This window comes from Ranitomeya imitator, chromosome 4 (genome assembly GCF_032444005.1).
Source record: "Ranitomeya imitator isolate aRanImi1 chromosome 4, aRanImi1.pri, whole genome shotgun sequence".
NCBI classification, from domain to species: Eukaryota; Metazoa; Chordata; class Amphibia; order Anura; family Dendrobatidae; genus Ranitomeya; species Ranitomeya imitator.
Window position 1 is genome coordinate 706,944,885 of NC_091285.1, and position 20,941 is coordinate 706,965,825.

Consider the following 20,941-nt stretch of genomic DNA (forward strand, 5'->3'; position numbering starts at 1 on the left):
AGGATCACATCACTTGCAAAGTTGAAATACTTACCTCTCCCTGATTCCGCGTTTCCTGGGCCCACAAAAATCTTGAGCCAGTCCTACCCCCCAGAACTTTAGCCAAATGAGCCACTGTTTTCAATGCCTAACTATTATTATAAAGTAAATTAAGATTGACAAGCTTCAGTAATTCGAATCGATGTTTTTGGCATTAAAATGGGCACTGTAGGTGTTTTTCTGTCCTCCACTCACTGCCGACTTTGATTCCGACTTGCATTGGGTTTCATGTTTTGGTCAGCCCCCGACTTTTCGCAATAATCGGCCGATTTCACCCGACCCGACTTTTGAGAAAGCCGACTCGATCCTAAAAAAGTAAAAGTTGCTCAACTAGTGGTGAGGTGTGATTTGGAGAGAAGATGAGGACGCTGTCCTTCAGTGATTTTGGAGAGGGGGAGCGGGAAGTTATACCTCTGGTCATTAAATATGACCACCTCTTACTATTATTAATCAGTGTAACATATTTATTTTCTTCTTGATGTTAAACATATCTGCGTTCAAGTCGAATATAAATATAATATTAAAAATTCTTATAAAATTAGAAGAAATTACCCTGTGATTCCCGTAGGTTGCTGATGACCTTCAGAACTATTTTTATATTTACCCATTTACCAAAACACTGGAGACTCATAAGACAAAATCATAGATTTCTCTGGGGTCTTATTTTACCCAACACCTTGTCTTCATTCTACACATAAATATCCACAGATTCTGCCTCACATTTGTGTCTGCTGTCCTCGCTAAGCTGACTACGCTACTGTCTGACATCATCAATCCCTGCTGGGCAACAAGAATAAATAATGTGAAAATGAATTTTACCAACAATGAAATGTGAGAATCATTTGTAAAACAAAACACAAGAAATATTTAAAGATTAGTGTCTAGAATAAATTAACATCTGCATGTACCTTTCCTTGCAATCAGAAAAAATGTAAAACCTGTCCATTTATAATGACCACGAACAAGATAAAGATCCCCATTTCACATCAGGACTACAAGATCCCAGGTAATTTCAGCTGCATCACTTCTAATGTGGTGTACCTAATTATTTGTACTAAATGTCCAACTGGGGGTCTGTATGTGGGGGAGACAGGGCAGAAACTGAGAACAAGGATGAATTCTCACCGCCACACAATAAGAGAAAAAAAAATGGATCTACCTGTGGCAATACATTTCTGTCTCCCAAATCATAACATTATGGACATGAAATTACTTGTGTTAAAAGGTAGCTTCAAATCTCAGAGAGACAGAAGAGTCTGGGAATATAAACTGATGACGACCTTTGACACTCTAACTGCAGGAATGAATGTGTCACAAGGATTTATGTCTTTTTACATCAACTAAGGAACTTGCCCCTCAGACTATGAGGGGTCATCACAACAGAGCCAGACCCCAATCAGAGGACAATAAAACATTCCTTATCTAAGAACTGGTCCAATATTTATGGACATAACTGTTTATCACTCATGGTAATTCTGCTTTGTGTCACCTGTCTTATCCATGTTTTTTTTTTCTCTGATATGGTGAGACATCAAAAGCTTGACTGCAGTTTGCGAAAATGGACCTGAGTAAATATCTTGTCGACAGATGAGACCAAGATAGAGCTTTTAGGTAAAGTATGTAATTCTACTGTTTACTGAAAACAGAATGAACCTACAAACAAAAAAGAACACAGTACCAGAGTCAAAGATGGTTGAGATTCAAAGATGTTGTGATGATGTTTTGCTGCTTTTGAAATTGGATGCCTTGGCTGTGTTTAAAGGAACAACACCGTATGCACTACCCGGAGAGGTGCCCAAGTAGGGTCCAACACCATATATCAAGAGAAAATAAACTTAGGCACTCAACTTTGCGGAATTTTATGATTTAATGTAGTCATCAAATTAAACGTTTCGGCCACAATAGACGGCATTCTTCAGTAACAATGTGCAGGGTTAGAGATATGCGTGAATGACCGCATGTAAAAGTGTCCCACATCAGCACTGTAGCAGAGGGAATCTGCAGGGAAGCGAAATGTCTAAAGACCGGGTAACCGGTAATGCATGGGAGCCCAGGTGGACGGCGTGTCGGCGTGGCAGTCAGAGACGCAGTATCCACCGCTAGTCAGAAGGCTGTCTATTGTGGCCGAAACGTTTCATTTGATGACTACCCAGAAATGGATGGAAACAAAGCTGAGAGTTCTAAAGTGGCAGCAATGAGTCCAGATATAAATCTAATTGATCACGTGTGGAGACATTTAAAAATTGTTTTGCCTTGACCAGTTTGGGAGATATTTGTGAATTATGTTCCATTTGCTTTTTTTCGTCTTTTTTTAGTGTTGTCCATATTCACACAAAGGAAAGAAACGTGTGTACAACAGAACATGTGTAATTCCATTCATTTTTGGTGGAGAAATGCTTCATTTTCTGGAACAATTTCAGCGTGCCAAGCATTTGGACATGACTGTAATTACTTACTGGAGGGGATTTATTCTTTTTCTAAATCTTAGTTTCTGCTTGTTAATGCACATGTGTCTACAAATTGCACTTATACTGACATTTGCTCTGGCTCAATATTTTGGTTTCGAAAGTCCATTACTTACATCTAAGTGGGATTATTCCTGTAGTGCATCCAGTTATTTCCCAAATCAAAATCAGATGAATGAAAAGGCACAGAAATGTCGGCAATAACTGTGCAAATCGTCAACATACAGAAAATAAGATTGAGTGTATAAATGAGGAACAGAGTCCCATGTTGTGAGTCTTCTTTCCCAGCACATTTACACCAAGCCGGGTTTTCCCTAATACCAAGGAAGGTGACGGGCACAAGGGGGCATTCTTTGCGTCTGGAGGAGAGAAGGTTTTTCCACCAACATAGAAGAGGATTCTTTACTGTTAGGGCAGTGAGAATCTGGAATTGCTTGCCTGAGGAGGTGGTGATGGCGAACTCAGTTGAGGGGTTCAAGAGAGGCCTGGATGTCTTCCTGGAGCAGAACAATATTGTATCATACAATTATTAGGTTCTGTAGAAGGACGTAGATCTGGGGATTTATTATGATAGAATATAGGCTGAACTGGATGGACAAATGTCTTTTTTCGGCCTTACTAACTATGTTACTATGTTACTATGTAAATACATGACAGAATATTGTGCGGAGTTTATACTGGTAATTGTTCACATGCAGCAGATTGTTTGCAGCAATTTTTGTGACTGCACCAAAGATGTGACTGGGGCGTGTAAATACATTTTCAAACAGTACAGAGACATCTCAACTCAAATATGTGGAATTTGTTTGTATGTAGTTCCTACTCCATAATGTGTTCAATTGAAGTTTTTTCCTTTCTTTTCCTACTGATCAGTTCTACATAGCTGTTCAACAATTTGTTATGTAATGTTACAACATAGTGCAAAAAAATGACTGTATGTCTTGTATATTTTCTAGACATCATGTTGAGGCCTCTCAAATTCATAAATATAATGAGTAGGGTTGAGCGAAACGGGTCGGCCAGATTCAGAAGTCGCCGACTTTTGGCAAAGTCGGGTTTCATGAAACCCGACCCGACCCCTGTGTTGGATCGGCCATGAGGTCGGCGATTTTCTGATCTGGAATCGGAATTCCGATACCGATTCCCGATATGTTTAAGATATCGGGAATCGGTATCGGAATTCATATTTAAGTGTAAAATAAAGAATAAAAATAAAAAAATATTGCTATACTCACCCTCGGACGCGCCCTGGTTCTCACCGGCAGCCTTCCTTCCTAAGAATGAGCACCTGAAGGGCCTTCGATGATGTCGCGGCTTGTGATTGGTTGCGTGAGCAGTCACATGGGCGGTCACACGGCCAATCACAAGCCGCGACGTCATCTAAGGTCCTTCAGGCGCTAATTCTTAGGAAGGAAGCGTCCGAGGGCACGTCCGAGGGTGAGTATATTCCTAATAGGTATATACTCACCCTCGGACGCGCCCTGGTTCTAACCCACAGCCTTCCTTCCTAAGAATCAGCCCCTGAAGGACATTAGATGACGTCGCGGCTTGTGATTGGTTGCGTGACGCCCATGTGACCGCTCACGCGACCAATTACAAGCCGTGACGTCATCGAAGGTCCTTCAGGCGCTCATTCTTAGGAAGGAAGGCTGCCGGTAAGAACCAGGGCGCGTCCGAGGGTGAGTATAGCAATATTTTTTATTTTGATTCTTTATTTTACACTTAAATATGGATCCCAGGGCCTGAAGGAGAGTTTCCTCTCCTTCAGACCCTGGGAACCATTAGAAACCCAATGCACTGCATTGGGTTTCGTGTTTCGGCCGACCCCGACTTTTCTATAGGATCGGCCGATTTCACTCGACCCGACTTTTGAAAAAGTCGGGTTTCGTGAAATCCAACATGATCCCATAAAAAGAAAAGTCGCTCAACCCTAATAATGAGTAATTTCTTTATGTTCTTTTCTTTGCGCAGGCTATGAACACTACTTTGGTCTACATGCATGAGAAAAACACAACAGTGGTCACAGAGTTTCTTCTCTTAGGATTTCAAGTCCATCAAGGTTTTAGAATGTTCCTGTTCTGCTTATTCCTCGTCACTTATTGTTTGATATTATGTGGGAATCTCCTGATCATCACCCTGGTGTCCACCAGCGAGAACCTCCACACTCCAATGTACTTCTTCATCTCACAACTGTCCATCAGTGACATCTTGTTGACTACAAATATTGTCCCTTTCATACTCCAAATTTTACTAACTAATGAGGGGACAATTACTTTTATTGGTTGCATCACTCAGTTTTATTTCTTCTGTGGTTCCGAAGCAGCTGAATGTCTTCTGCTCACAGTGATGTCTTATGACCGATATGTGGCCATCTGTAATCCCCTTCATTATACTGCTATTATGACAGTAAGATACTGTATGATTTTGTCTATCTTCTGCTGGATCTCTGGATTTTCATTAAATTTGATTGAGTCCATAACAATCACAAAACTAAACTTTTGCAACTCAAACATCATTGACCATTTATACTGTGACCTTGTTCCCTTACTAGAACTTGCCTGTTCTGATACCTTCATTGTTGATTTAGAGATTTATTTACTTAGTATTCCAACTCTTATAATTCCAACTACAGTTATTATCATGTCTTATACCTATATTGTTCTGACAGTCCTAAGGATCCCATCCAGCACTGGTAGACAGAAAGCCTTCTCCACCTGTAGCTCCCACCTCACTGTGGTCTCCATATTCTACTGGACTATATTCAGTGTTTATGTTGTTCCAACAAAAGGCCGAACAGTTACCACGAGTAAGATCCTGTCATTGCTATATACTGTGTTTACTCCCTTGGCCAACCCTTTTTTGTACAGCCTGAGAAATGAAGATATTAAAAAAGCCATACAGGAAACTATTTATAAGAATGTGATATGCAAAAACATTCATAATATTCTATAGATATGAGCGAGAAAACTAAAATAGATCAGATCTTCTGGTCATCAACCTACAAAGTGCTCTCGTCTCGTAAAGACCCTCTTTTAAAGGGGTGAAAGGACAACCCCTTCTCAGTCTTAGTGTTTGCCACCTTTACAATAAAAACATCTATACTCACATTGCATGCCAGTGCCATTCCAGTGGTGTTGGCACTCATGTTCCAAGGGCTCAAGTGGGGTTTCTACCTCATGTAAGCTCTTTATCCAATCAGCATTGTGGTCGCTATCCCTGCCTTCATAGATAGAAGTAATCAATAGGAGGTGGGAGTTGCGGCTGGCCACGCACCTCCTATTGACTACATATACAGTGGGTACGGAAAGTATTCACACCCCTTGACATTTTAAACTCTTTTTGTCATTTCAGCCATTTGGTAAATTCAAAAAAGTTCATTTTTTTTCTCAATGTACACTCTGCTCACCATCTTTACTGAAAAAAAACAGAAATGTAGAAATGTTGTCAAATTTAAAACATAAAGAAAAACTGAAATATCACATGGTCATAAGTATTCAGACCCTTTGCTCAGACACTCAAATTTAAGTCACATGCTGTCCATTTCCTTGTGATCATCCTTAAATGGATGAAGCTTGAGACCACTAGAAGTCTTCCTAGACCTAACTGTCCAGCCAAACTGAGCACTCGTGGGAGAAGAGCCTTGGTGAGAGAAGTAATGAAGAACCCCAAGATCACTGTGGCTGAGCTTCAGAGATGCATAGAATTTTCATGACATATTACACTTTGTGATAGTGGTAAAATTTATTTGATATAACTTGCGTTTATTTCAGAAAATATCAGAAATTTGGCAAAACTTTTGAAACTTTCACAATTTTCAAACTTTTAATCTTATCTCCTTAAACCAAAGAGTAGTGATGGGCGAGCACTAAAATGCTCGGTTGCTCGTTGCTCGGGCAGCGGAAATTTGAATGCTTGGGTACTCGACGCGAGAAACAAGCCCAATGTAAGTCTATGGGAATCCCGAGTAATTTTACCGCGGCCCCCTTGGCGGTCTTTAGAGTGACTAGAAATTGCGAAAATCGATGGGAAAAGTTCTCAAATTACATGAAAACAGCATGGGGAAGACCCCTGAAACCATTTCAGACACCCAGGTAACTGCCGTAAACAATGTTGTCAGAGACTTATGCCACTTTTACAGAATCACAATAAAACATACAAAACCAAAATCAATATGGATTTTCCAGGGAAGTAGCATCCTTTCCATGGTAATGACTTGTATATAAGGCAAAATAAATAACCAAAAATAAAAATTATCCATATCACTTTGGGCTATGTTCACACGTAGCGTCTTTGATGCATTTTTGAACTTTAGCACACCTTTCAACCAAGACAAATGCATTTACTGGGAAATGTCATTTTAACATTTTACAACCTAATCTGGCCATGTGGTGTGTGACACATCATCAGAAACATCCTGTTTCATTTATGAAGGAGGGACTCTGAAAGTCACAAAATCGATTCTTGTAGGGGCATCATGCAGCCTTTACTCTTCTTAAAGGGCCAGCAATCAGCCCTTACTATTCATAGAGATCCATCAGCTGGCTATGCTTTGCTGTTTCCATTGTTAAACATTGGGGCTCCTATATTGTTATTGAAAATGCAGTGAGAGGCAGGGCTGCCAAAAATAGGATGCACCCCAATAGCCTTTGAATAAATGTAAAAGAGTTACATTCAGTAACACCAGCTGTTCCCCTGCTGTGTATCCGGCAATGTGTCCAGCGACCGCCATGCTGGCACAATAACAGACATTACCCTACCTCCAGTGCAGGCTTCGGCCTTACACTCTGCTCCTCCTGGATTCCCTGGGCTCCAATACTGCCAGTTGATGCTCGAAGTGCTGGCTGCACAGAGCAAAACACTCGCTCACGTGTCAGTGGGGTTCGGTAACGCTAGCTGTTCCCCTGCTGTGTAGCCAGCAATGTGTCATGCAACCGCCATGCTGGCACAACATCAGACATTAAACTCCCTCCAGTGCAGGCTTCGGCCTACACTCTGCTCCTCCTGCTGACCCTGGGCACCTACACCGCCAGTTCGTGATCGGAAGTGCTGTCTGCACAGTTAACAGCTGCTCCTCTGTTATTGGGGTTCAGTAACGTCAGCTGATCCCCAGCTGTGTGTGCGGCAATGTGTCATGTGACTGCCACGCTGGCACAACATCAGATATTAAACTCCCTCCAGTGCAGGCTTCAGCCTACACTCTGCTCCTCCTGCTGACCCTTGTCACTTACACCGCCAGTTCGTGCTTGGAAATGCTGTCTGCACAGTTAACAGCTGCTACTCTGTTATTGGGGTTCAGTAACGCCAGCTGTTCCCCTGCTGTGTGTGCCGCAAAAACTAAAGTCTGCTCCTCCTGCTTTCCCTGGGTTTCAACACCGCCAGTTGTTGCCTGGAAATGCTGTCTGCACAGTCAACAGTTGCTCCTCTGTTATTGGGGTTCAGTAATGCCAGCTGTTCCCCTGCTGTGTGTGTGGCAAAAACTAAAGTCTGCTCCTCCTGCTTTCCCTGGGTTTCAACACCGCCAGTTGTTGCCCAGAAGTGCTGTCTGCACAGTCAACAGTTGCTTCTCTGTTATTGGGGTTCAGTAACGCCAGCTGTTCCCCTGCTGTGTGTGTGGCAAAAACTAAAGTCTGCTCCTCCTGCTTTCCCTGGGGTTCAACACCGCCAGTTGTTGCCTGGAAGTGCTGTCTGCACAGTCAACAGTTGCTCCTCTGTTATTGGGGTTCAGTAACGCCAGCTGTTCCCCTGCTGTGTGTGCAGCAAAAACTAAAGTCTGCTCCTCCTGCTTTCCCTGATTTTCAACACCACCAGTTGTTGCTCAGAAGTGTCTTTGGCACGGGTACTCCCTCCAGCCCAGCCTGGTTCCAGCACGGCAGCTGTTTCCGGGTAGTGTCAAGGTCACGTAGACTACAAAACGTTGTCCTGTCATGTTGCGGTCGGGTTAGCTGACTCCATTGTGCCTGCAGTTTAGGTGCTTCCTATGTGGGCTGCGGGAAGTGGCAATCAAGGCTGGTTCTGCAGTGCCAATAGGACAAGCTCCCCCTGTAGGACCGTGGATTTTCGGTAACTGTGGCCGGCTCACGGCTTAACTATTGTTTCTTTTCCTGTGGACCTTCTGCTGCCTATCTGAGTTCCAGCACTATTAGTTGGTTCTTGGGAAGACAATCTTGACTAGGTCCCCCTGGTTCCAGCACCATCAGCTGGTTCCAGGAAGAGCCTTTGGCTTAGGTGCCATCTTCTGGGTATCCGAGTTCCGCCAACGTCAGTGGTCCTTGGTAGTGCTTTCAGGCACGGGTACCTCCTGCTTAGTAACCTGGTTCCAGCACCGTCAGCTGGTCCTCGACCGTGCCATTGGCTCTTCTACCTTCGGGTCGCCATCCGGGTTCCAGTACCGTCAGCTTGTTCTCGGCAGTGTCTTTTGTTCTTCTGCCTTCTGCTCCCCATCCTGGTTCCAGCTCCGTCAGCTGGTTCCGGGCAGAGCCTTTGGCTTAGGTGCCTCCTTCTGGGTATCCGAGTTCCACCTACATCAGGTGGTCCTTGGTAGTGCTTTCAGGCATGGGTACCTCCTGCTTAGTAACCGGGTTCCAGTACCGTCAGCTGGTCCTCAGTCATGCCATTGGCTCTTGCACCTTGGGAAACGCATCCGGGTTCCAGTACCGTCAGCTGGTTCTCGGCAGTGTCTTTGGTATAGGTAATTTCTCCTGCCCAGCCTGGTTTACAGCATGCCTGCTGTTTCCAGGTAGCATCAAGATCACTTAGACTCCAAAACGTTGTCCTGTCGTGTTGCGGTCAGGTTAGCCGACTCCATGGTGCCTGCAGTTTAGGTGCTTCCTATGTGGGCTGCGGGAAGTGGCAATCAAGGCTGGTTCTGTAGTGCCAATAGGACAAGCTCCCCTAGTAGGACTGTGGTTTTTCGGTAACTGCGGCCGGTTCGCCGCCTAGCTATTGTTTCTTTTCCTGTGGACCTTCTGCTGCCTATCTTAGTTCCAGCACCGTTAGCTGGTTCTTGGGAAGGCAATCTTGACTAGGTCCCCCTGGTTCCAGCACCATCAGCTGGTTCCAGGCAAAGCCTTTGGCTTAAGTGCCTCCTTCTGGGTATCCGTTTTCCGCCAACGTCATGTGGTCTTTGGTAGTTGTCACGATATTGTATGAAATGTGATATGATTTTTTAGCTTGCCTGTTAGACACATTCTGCGGGCTAAACCCCTCCCTTCTTTCTCTGTCTCTTTGTTTCTATGGGTGTGTATGCAACTATTCTTCTCAATGCTCTGCCCTGCCCCCAAGCCCAGGAAGGTTTATTGCGCTTGTAGCGGTCCAAAGCTCCCTCCAGCTGAAACTGGACTGATTATCATTCTCAAAGACATGCGGTTCTTTGTTCGGTTACAGTAAGATATTGGGCCACCGATTTGGGCTAGAAAAATAATAAGGATATATTGTGAATCTCCATCTACGGATTTATCCGCCAGTGTAAGCACTAGCCTCTAATTCCACCACGTAAAAAAGTATGGATTTCTCTGGAACTGCATGTCCCAACCAGCCCAAATTTGGTTTCCTAAGAAAGACAATTTTAAAATAAGCTGAATGAGGGGTGTGCTGGGATTCTGTCATGTTCTTGAGCGGAGATACGAGCATTATAAAACTTTGTGTTAAATTTGGTATGTTTGAGGAGATGGGAGGGTCCGAGGAAACCAACCCCTTTTGTGAGGTCACAAGGCTGTGGTTATTTAAGTGACTCCACTTTACCCAGCCTGGAGTCTGAGTCTGAGTTTTTGCCTGAGGAGCTGTACTATGCATTGGGATATTTGGGAGCACTGCCTATCAGCATGGTTTTGCCTGAAATGACCTGAGAACATATGAGTTTTACTTTTTCCCATTTAATCCCTTTATTTTATAATTACTTTGTACATATTTCAATTGTCTCTGTTGTAACATCCTTGTAATATTTTGATAAAACACTGCCTAATTTTTCAGAGTAAAATATTTAATACTAGTTTCGTTCTTCCTGCTCTAAAACGCACCCTAAGTCTTTTGAAGGGAATTTTGCTACTGTTTTGGGTTAGCTTCGGACCCGTTTAATCAAAGCTTGTGTCAGAATACCATGTGCTGTGCCTTTGGGAGTCGATGTAGCGACTGCGACGCTGATAATTATTATTCCTGCCTGAGTGGGAGTAGTTATCGCCAATAGCCAGTATATAGCAGGCAGCCTTTCTGGCGACAAATTACCCTAGGTGCAGTACCTAATCTGACCTGAGGGAAAGGGGGCGCCAGAGAGCTACAAGAGAGAGCTGCAAGTTCAAGCATAACTGTGAGGCAGATTATACATAACTAGATTGTGTCCCGATTCTAACGCATCGGGTATTCTAGAATATGCATGCCCCCGTAGTATATGGACAATGATGATTCCAGAATTCGCGGCAGACTGTGCCCGTCGCTGATTGGTCGAGGCAACCTTTATGACATCATCGTCGCCATGGCAACCATTATGATATCTACGTCGATACTGTGCTCGTCGCTGAATCAGAAACGTGAGATGTCTACGTCCTTTATGACATCATCGTCGCTGTGCTCGTTGCTGATTGGTCAAGGCCTGGTGGCCTCGACCAATCAGCATCGTCGCTGTGCCCGTTGCTGATTGGTCGAGGCCTGGCGGCCTCGACCAATCAGAGATGCGGGATTTCCAGGACAGACAGACAGACAGACAGAAAGACAGACAGACAGACAGACGGAAAAACCCTTAGACAATTATATACAGTATATAGATTCCTTGCAGTTCATAGTACATTGAAAAGCAGTGGGATAACTAGAATAAACCCCACACGGTCACGGTGTGAATCGTGACATATTGGTGGCAAGGCGGTGGGATCTTAGAGCATTAGTGATTTGGTTTGAGCGATCATTCCTCTCACTAAAAACTTGCAAAGTTCTTGCGAGGACTCTGCGCAAATAAGTTTGGAGAACGAACTCAGTGTTTATTAGTCCTGAGACAATTGTGTGTACTGGTAATTATCCACTTCCCTTTTCTTTGTTTTTCTGTCCTATCTTTTATTTGGCAACCATGGTGTGCTGGGAGAAACCTTTTATAAGCAGCAGACCAGAGACACCCTTATTGCCTTATACAAGTCACAGCACATTGACTTTGCAGGCAAAAACAAAGCCCCACTGGTCTCAGATCTGGTGCAATGGGAAGCCGCTCTAGAACAAGCCAGGCCACAGAGCCCAGTGGCCACAGAAGCCAGCCCAAGCAAACATGGTGCTGCAGCAGAGGTCCAACCATTGAATGCCGGCCCTATTAGCAATCAGGGTGAATTGGACCCCAACCTGCTGGCGGTCTTGGAACTACTCCCCGCCGATGACTGTGATGGACGTCGGCAGCTGACTCAGCAATACCAGGAGAGAGCCGAGCGGCAAGCGGAGCGGGAGTACCAGCTGCAGATAGCCCGACTGCAAATGCAAGTGTCATCCCTGTCTAGCCGTGAGCCCAACAGCGCTCAGATACCGAAGCCCCGGCCCAATCACTTTCCTGTCATGGAAAAGGACGGGGACTTGGACACTTTTCTGTGAGCCTTTGAGAAAGCCTGCAGACAGTACCAGCTGCCTACAGATGAATGGGCACAATACCTGACACCAGGGCTGAGAGGCAAAGCTCTGGAGGCATTTGCTGCCCTCCCTCAAGAACCAGATGGTGACTATGAGGCCATCAAGCAGGCCCTGGTAGCAAAGTACCAGCTTACACCTGATGCTTACCGAAGAAAGTTCCGGAACCTCCAACGTGGCCCACACGACAGTTACAGCGATGTGGCACATGGTCTGGCGACCCACTTTGACCAGTGGACCCAAGGACTGTCAGTGACCACCTTTGCACAGCTGCGAGACCTGATGATCAAAGACCAGTTCTTACATCTTTGCCCAACTGAGGTGCGACAGTTTGTGATGGACAGAGAACCCAAAGACGTGACGAAAGCAGCGCAGATTGCCTATGGCTATGAGGCCAACTGTAGATCAGAAGTGCGGAAGCCAGTCAACACCAGCTGGAGTGGGGGTAAGCCTGCAACAAACGCCAGTACCCCTGCCAGCCAACACACCAGAGGTCCTGTCCCCGTGGCCAACAGCACCAGACCTACCACCGAACCTCACCAGTGTTTCTTCTGCAAGCGGACTGGCCATATCAATCCCTACTGCCCAGACAAGCAAAAGAACCCCCCAGCCAAGCCCCCACGGCCTAACGCAGCAGTTCTTTTGCTGGGTGGGGTGGCTGGGAGGGTGTGTGACAATGTACAGCACGTCACTTTGGGAGGCCATGTTGCTACAGGCCTCAAGGACACCGGGGCTGAACAAACCCTCATCTGACCCGAACTGGCAGCCCCTGAAGAAATCATTCCAGGGAGAACCCTAATTGTCACTGGGATTGTGGGCATCAGCTGTCCCTTACTAATGGCCTGGGTTTATATTGATTGGGGTGGCGGGAGCGGGGTGAAGGAAGTGGGGCTGTCTGAAAATTTGCCCACTGATGTTTTGTTGGGGACTGATTTGGGGAGGATAGTTGCATACTTCCTTACAGTCATCCCCAATCTGCTAATAAGGGTAACGTTAACCCTGATGATGATGATGATGATGATGATGATGATGATGATGATGATGATGGGAAATCGCATGTGTTACCTGACAATGCTTTATCTTGTAATTATGCATCTGATAACCATTTTTTCCTTAGGATTGATGGTGAAAATGTTGTACCTTTGCCCACTGAACCTGATAATGATTTCTCTGTGAAGGTTGATGTGTCCATAGGTACAGGAGTGCTCAGCCACGTCGCTCTGCGGAGTGAGACGGCTGAGGAACCCCTAGCAGGGGCAAGTGTCGGTGCTACAGGAAATGGGGAGAAGCATGGGATCCGTGAGAAAGGTGATGCCATGAAATTGACCAGTGCCACAGAGGAGGTAACTGGCCCATAAGTAGCGCTGCCCCTGGGGTGTTGGGGGTGGATGGAAAGGTAGAGCCCATAGCAGCGCCAGCTGATGGGTCTGTAGAAATCCCCAGGGAGACAGCCTACGTAGCTGCTGTCACCCGCAGTCAGAGTGCCCGGAACCCAGCTAACTGTCTGCCTTCCAGACCCTCCTCTCTCATTACTGTGACTGAACCAGAGCTGGACGCAGAGCAGGTCCCAGAGGTTTCCCGTGGGGAAAGGACCCTGACGTCACTTCTGGCTTCCCCTAGTCAGGAGTTTCAGGCTGCTCTGCACGCAGATGTGAGCCTAGAGAGTTTAAAACAACTCGCCGAGACGCCCACCTCCAGGACTGAGAAGGAGAGGGTGTTCTGGGAACGAGGAAGACTGTAGCGAGAGACAGTACCCAGAGAATCACAAAAGGAGTGGTTGAGGGAAAAACAGATGGTCGTCCCTCAGCAATTCCTGTGTGAGTTGTTACGGATTGCCCATGAGATCCTGCTAGCTGGACACTTGGGGATCAGCAAAACTAAGATCCGGCTGTCTCAACACTTCTATTGGCCTAAGATGGGGACAGATGTGTCAAACTACTGCCGCTCCTGTATCACCTGTCAAAGAGTGGGGAAGGTGGGGCCTGCTTTTAAGGCTCCCCTGATCCCTTTGCCAGTTATAGAGGAGCCTGTCCATAGGATCGCGGTGGACATTGTGGGCCCGCTAGCTGTCGCCAGCAGCTCTGGAAAGCAATACATCCTTACTGTGGTAGACTACGCTACCCGGTACCCAGAGGCAGTAGTTCTGTCGTCAACTAGGGCACATAAGGTGGCAGATGCCCTGTTGGCTATCTTTTCACGTGTAGGATTTCCCAGGGAGATGCTTACCGATCAAGGGACCCAATTCATGTCTCGCCTAATGGAGGCTCTCTGTAAGAGAATGCAGGTGAAGCACCTGGTATCTAGTGTGTATCACCCACAGACCAATGGCATGTGTGAATGCTTCAATTTCAATGGTACCCTCAAACAGATGCTATGCATGCTGGTTGAGACCCAAGGGAGTGACTGGGAGTGGTACCTCCCACACCTGCTATTCGCTTACCGAGAGGTTCCACAGGCCTTGACGGGGTTCCCCCCCTTCGAGCTCCTTTACAGCAGGTGAGTCAGGGGACCCCTTGGGTTGGTAAGAGAATCCTGGGAAGAGGAGCTGAACCCTTCTGAAGTATCCATAGTGGAGTATGTCATGCGCTTCCGTGATAAGATGCAGACCTTGACGCAGTTGGTGCATGACAACATGACGCAGGCTCAGGCTAACCAGAAGCACTGGTACGACTAGAACGCCCGGGATCGGACCTACCGCTTGGGTCAAAAGGTGTGGGTGCTGGTCCCCGTGCCAACGGATAAGCTTCAGTCAGCCTGGGAGGGCCCGTATGTCGTCCACAAACAGCTCAACCCGGTCACCTACGTGGTCACGCTTGACCACGCTCAGGGTAGGCGAAAGGCCTTTCACGTCAACATGATGAAGGCTCATCATGAACGTGAACCTTTCATCCTACCGGTCTGCAGCTTGCCCGAAGAGGGGGGAGGAAGACACCCTCCTGGACATGCTGGCCCAAGCAAAGGCCGGTGGGTCCATTGAAGACGTGGAGGTAAGCGCCTCACTAACCGAACCCCAGCGGTCGCAGTTGTGGACCAAGCTGGAACCCTTCCGGGCCATTTTCTCCAACCGACCTGGAAGGACTGAGTTAGCAGTCCACGAGGTGGACACCGGGAATAATGCCCCACTACGGCGAACACCCTATCAAATCTCCGACCAGGTGCAGCAGGTTACGCACCAGGAGATCGATGAGATGTTACAGCTGGGGGTGATTCGATGGTCAAAGAGTGCGTGGGTCTCACCTGTAGTTCTCGTGCCAAAGAAGGACCGGACCACCCGGTTCTGTGTGGACCACAGGGGGCTCAACGCCATCACAACCTCTGACGCACACTCAATGCCATTCATCGAAGAGCTGCTTGAAAGGTTAGCTGGCGCAAAATACCTAACAATAATGGATCTGAGTCGAGGATACTGGCAGATTCCCCTGAGCCCCGAGGCGCAGGAGAAGTCCGCCTTTATCACACCATTTGGACTGTACTAGTCCACAGTCATGCCCTTCGGCATCAAGAATGCCCCTGCCACTTTCCAGCGGATGGTCAACCTCCTGCTTCAGGGACTGGAGAAGTACGCAGTGCCATCTTCAGTTCCTCCTGGGAGGAGCACCTGCAGCATCTCGAGGAGGTGCTCAGGCGAATTCACCAAGCTGGACTGACTATCAAGCCGGGAAAGTGCCAGATGGGCATGAGTGAGGTCCACTACCTGGGGCACTGGGTAGGCGGGGGCGCCCTAAAGCCAGAGCCTTAGAAAGTGGGAGCGATCGTGAACTGGCCCACCCCCAGGACTAAGAAACAGGTGATGTCCTTCCTGGGCACGGCAGGGTACTATAGGCACTTTGTACAGCACCATAGTAGCCTATGACGGACCTCACCAGGAAGAAGCTACCCCACATCGTCAACTGGACCGACGGTTGTGAGGGGGCCTTCAGCACTGTGCAACGCCCCTGTGTTGAAAGCAGTTGACAGCAGTCAACTGTTCTTGGTACAGACTGACGCCAGCGAGTTTGGCCTCGGTGCTGTGCTCAGCCAGGTTGACTCAGAGAACCAAGAGCACCCTGTGTGGTGGCTGAGCCAGAAACTTTTACCAAGGGAAGTGGCCTACTCCACCATCGAGAAGGAGTGCCGGCCATTGTCTGGGCCCTGCAGCGCTTGCAGCCCTACCTGTGATGTCGCACCTTCACCGTGGTGACAGACCACAACCCTCTGCGCTGGATAAACGCCATGTTTGGAACCAACGGCAGGTTGCTACGCTGGAGCTTTGCCCTTCAACAGTTTAACTTCACCATTGAACGCAAAACGGGCAGGGAGCATGGCAATGCAGATGGACTTTCCCGCCAGGGTGAACCTACTGAGGTGCGCATGGAGGCATACCGTGGGGTTCTGCCTCCCTAGCGCAGACCAAAAGGGGAGGTGTCACGATATTGTATGAAATGTGATATGATTTTGTAGCTTGCCTGTTAGACCCATGCTGCGGACGTACCCCCCTTCTCTCTCTGTCTCTCTTTGTTTCTATGGGTGTGTGTGCAGCTATTCTTCTCAATGCTCTGCCCTGCCCCCAAGCCCAGGAAGGTTTATTGCGCTTATAGCGGTCCAAAGCTCCCTCCAGCTGAAACTGGTCTGATTATCCTTCTCAAAGACATGCGGTTCTTTGTTCGGTTATAGTAAGATATTGGGCCACTGATTTGGGCTAGAAAAACAATAAGGATATATTGTGAATCTCCATCGACTGATTTATCCGCCACTGTAAGCACTAGCCTCTAATTCCACCAGGTAAAAAAGTACAGATTTCTCTGGAACTGCATGTTCCAATCAGCCCAAATTTGGTTTCCTTAGAAAGCCAATTTTAAAATAAGCTGAATGAGGGGTGTGCTGGGATTCTGGCATGTTCTTGAGCGGAGATACGAGCATTATAAAACTTTGTGTTAAATTTGGTATGTTTGAGGAGATGGGAGGGTCCAAGGAAACCAACCCCTTTTGTGAGGTCACGAGGCTGTGGCTATTTAAGTGACTCTACTTTACCCAGCCTGGAGTCTGAGTCTGAGTTTTTGCCTGAGGAGCTGTACTATGCATTGGGATATTTGGGAGCACTGCCTATCAGCATGGTTTTGCCTGAAATGACCTGAGAACATGTGAGTTTTACTTTTTCTCATTTAATCCCTTTATTTTATAATTACTTTGTACATATTTCAATTGTCTCTTTTGTAACATCCTTGTAATATTTTGATAAAACACTGCCTAATTTTTCGGAGTAAAATATTTAATACTAGTTTCGTTCTTCCTGCTTTAAAACGCACCCTAAGTCTTCTGAATGGAATTACGCTACAGTTTTGGGTTAGCTTCGGACCCGTTTAATCGAAGCTGGTGGCAGCATACCATGTGCTGTGCCTTTGGGAGTCGTTGTTGCGACTGCAGCGTTGAGAATTATTGTTCCTGCCTGAGTGGGAGTAGTTATCGTCTCGCTGCAGCGTGCCCAATAGCCAGTATATAGCAGGCAGCCTTTCTGGCGACTAATTACCCTAGGTGCAGTACCTAATCTGACCTGATTGTAAGGGGGGCGCCAGAGAGCTGCAAGTTCAAGCAGAGCTGTGAAGCGGGATATACATAAATCCCTGCAGTTTGTAGTATATTGAAAAGCAGTGGGTAGTGTTGAGCGATACCGTTCGATACTTGAAAGTATCGGTATCGGATAGTATCGGCCGATACCCAAAAAGTATCGGATATCGCCGATACCGATACCCAATACCAATACAAGTCAATGGGACACCAAGTATCGGAAGGTATCCTGATGGTTCCCAGGGTCTGAAGGATAGGAAACTCTCCTTCAGGCCCTGGGATCCATATTAATGTGTAAAATAAAGAATTAAAATAAAAAATATTGATATAATCACCTCTCCGGAGGCCCCTGGACATCACCGCTGGTAACCGGCAGGCTTCTTTGTTTAAAATGAGCGCGTTTAGAACCTGAGAATGACGTCGCGGCTTCTGATTGGTCACGTGCCGCTCATGTGACCGCCACGCGACCAATCAGAAGCCGCGACGTCATTCGCAGGTCCTAAATTCCTAGAATGAGGAGTTTGGGGCCTGAGAATGACGTCGCGGCTTCTGATTGGTCGTGTGCCGCTCATGTGACCGCCACGCGACCAATCAGAAGCCGCGACGTCATTCTCAGGTCCTAAACTCATTCTAAGAATTTAGGACCTGAGAATGACGTTGCGGCTTCTGATTGGTCACGTGGCGGTCACATGAGCGGCACGCGACCAATCAGAAGCCGTGACGTCATGGAAGTCCCTAAACGCGCTCATTTTAAACAAAGAAGGCTGCCGGTTACCAGCGGTGATGTCCAGGGGCCTCCGGAGAGGTGAGTATATCAATATTTTTTATTTTAATTCTTTATTTTACACATTAATATGGATCCGATACCGATTCCTGATATCGCAAAACTATCGGAACTCGGTATCGGAATTCCGATACCGCAAGTATCGGCCGATACCCGATACTTGCGGTATCAGAATGCTCAACACTAGCAGTGGGATAACTAGAATAAGCCCCTGCTGTAAACTAAGAGGTCCATAGTCTTGTGTGTGTTTTTTGCATCACATTGTAGCAGTGGAGGGATAACTAAGATAAGCCCCCTTGCACAGGTGATAGCCGTCTGTTGGCCTAAAGTTACCCCGATCCGTGATGTGGGTGTGACGGTCACGGTGTGAATCGTGAGAGTAGTGCTTTCACGTACGGGTACATCCTGCTTACTAACCGGGTTCCAGTACCATCAGCTGGTCCTCGGTCGTGCATTGGCTCTTCTACCTTCGGGTCGCCATCTGGGTTCCAGTACAATCAGCTGGTTTTCGGCAGTGTCTTTTGCTCTTCTGCCTTCTGCTCCCCATCCTGGTTCCAGTACCATCAGCTGGTTCCGGGCAGAGCCTTTTGCTTAGATGCCTCTTTCTGGGTATCCGAGTTCCACCAACATCAGGTGGTCCTTGGTAGTGCTTTCAGGCACGGGTACCTCCTGTTTAGTAACCGGGTTCCAGTAACGTCAGCTGTTCCTCAGTTGTTCCATTGGCTTTTGTACCTTCGGCTAGCCATCCTGGTTCCAGTACTGTCAGCTGGTTCTCGGCAGGGTCTTTTGCTCTTGTAACTTCTGCTACATTTCCAAGTTGAAGACCCTAAAGATGACGACCCTGAAAACCGAGAAGCAGAAGAACAAAAAGCTGCAGAACAAAAAGCAGAAGAACATTAAGCACAAGACTAAAAATCAGAGCAAAAGATATCTAAATTATAAGCAGAAGAAGAGTAAGCAGTGTATGGGGGTGAGTCCGTTCCTCCTCGTGGTGCCCCTGGAAAATACCTGCTGCTGCAGGCAAAACTGAACGCGGACAAATACTGTTGTAAATCTTTTGTGACAGGCAGAACGGAAGGTGTAATCTTCAAACTTTTATAGATAACAATTACAGGAATGCCTGTCACAAATAAGAATATTATGAAGAAGAAGAATATGTAGAAGATGAAAAAGTAGAATATGAATAAGGATAAGAGTTGAATAAGAAGAATATGGAGAATTTTTACAAAAAGAATAATAGGAAGAAGGTGAAGAAGAAGATGAATAAGGTGAAGAAGATGTTGATGAAAAAGATGCTGCTGCTGAGGAGGATGTTGCAGTATTTGAAGCGGGAGATGATTAGGGCATGCACAAGCATTTTGGTAGAGTGAGGGTTGAGGAAAGGACGGATTCTGTTATTATTTGTGAGCTGGAGGTGGCAGGAGGTGACAAGAGCTTGAATGTGCAGTTTAAAAGACAGGGCAGAGTCAAGGGTTACTCCGAGGCAGCGGATTACTGGGACAGGGGAAAGTATGAATTCATTTCTTGTGATAGATAGATCTGGTAGAGAAGATGTGCAAGATGGAGGAAAGATGATTAGTTCAGATTTGTACACATTGAGTTGAGAAAGCGAGAGGAGAAGGAGGAGGATATGACCGATAGACACTGGGATTCTAGATAGCAGAGAGGTGACATTTGGGCCAGAGAGGTAGATCTGAGTGTCAACGGCATATAGATGGTACTGGAAGCCATAGGACTTTATGAGTTGTCCCTGGCCAAGGTCATAGATTGAGAAGAGAAGAGGTCCTCGGATAGAGCCTTAAAGGACTCCAACAGAGAGATGAAGAGGTAGTATGGGAGTAGGAAATGCTAAATGTGCGGTTGGCAAGGTATGAGGAGATCCAAGATAGAGAAAGGTCTTTGACACTAGAGAAAGAGAGTATCTGTCGTATGAGGCAGTGGTGAACTGTATCAAAGGCAGAGGACAGGTCTAGAAGGAGGAGCATAGAGAATTGTCAGTTAGCTTTGGCTGCAAGTAAGTCGTTATTAAGTTTGGTCAGGGTAGTCTCAGTGGAATAGTGGAATAGTGGGGATGGAAGCCAGATTGTAGGTTATCGAAGAGCGAGTTAGATGCAAAGTGAGAGGAAAGTTCAGTGTGGACGTGCTGCTCAAGGAGTTTGGAAGCAAATAGGAGCAAAGATATGGGGCAGTAGCTGGACATAGCGCTCGGGTCAAGGGAAGGGATTTTGAGGATTGGTGTGACTGTGGCATGTTTGAAAGCAGAAGAGAAGGTACCAGAAGTTAGTGGCAGATTGAAGAGATGGGTTAGGGATTGGATTAGTGTAGTGGTGAGGTTGGGGAGGAGGTGGGATGGGGTCAAGTGGTGAGGTGTGATTTGGAGAGAAGATGAGCAAGCTGTCCTTCAGTGATTTTGGAGCGGGAAGTTATACCTCTGGTCATTAAATATGACCACCTCTTACTATTATTAATCAGTGTAACATATTTATTTTCTTCTTGATGTTAAACATATCTGCGTTCA

At 46.6% G+C, this 20,941-nt stretch overlaps 1 protein-coding gene across 1 annotated transcript; it reads left to right on the plus strand.

The window, feature by feature from the left end:
• The first annotated feature begins 4,482 nt into the window (after positions 1-4,482).
• LOC138674839 (olfactory receptor 1E16-like) lies at positions 4,483-15,571 on the plus strand. The gene is made up of 5 exons (XM_069762656.1): positions 4,483-5,423; positions 5,856-5,862; positions 11,671-12,058; positions 13,213-13,289; positions 15,339-15,571. Exons 1-5 carry the CDS (start codon positions 4,500-4,502, stop codon positions 15,569-15,571), a joined length of 1,629 nt encoding a protein of 542 aa, XP_069618757.1. The 5' UTR covers positions 4,483-4,499.
• Positions 15,572-20,941: the final 5,370 nt, after the last annotated feature.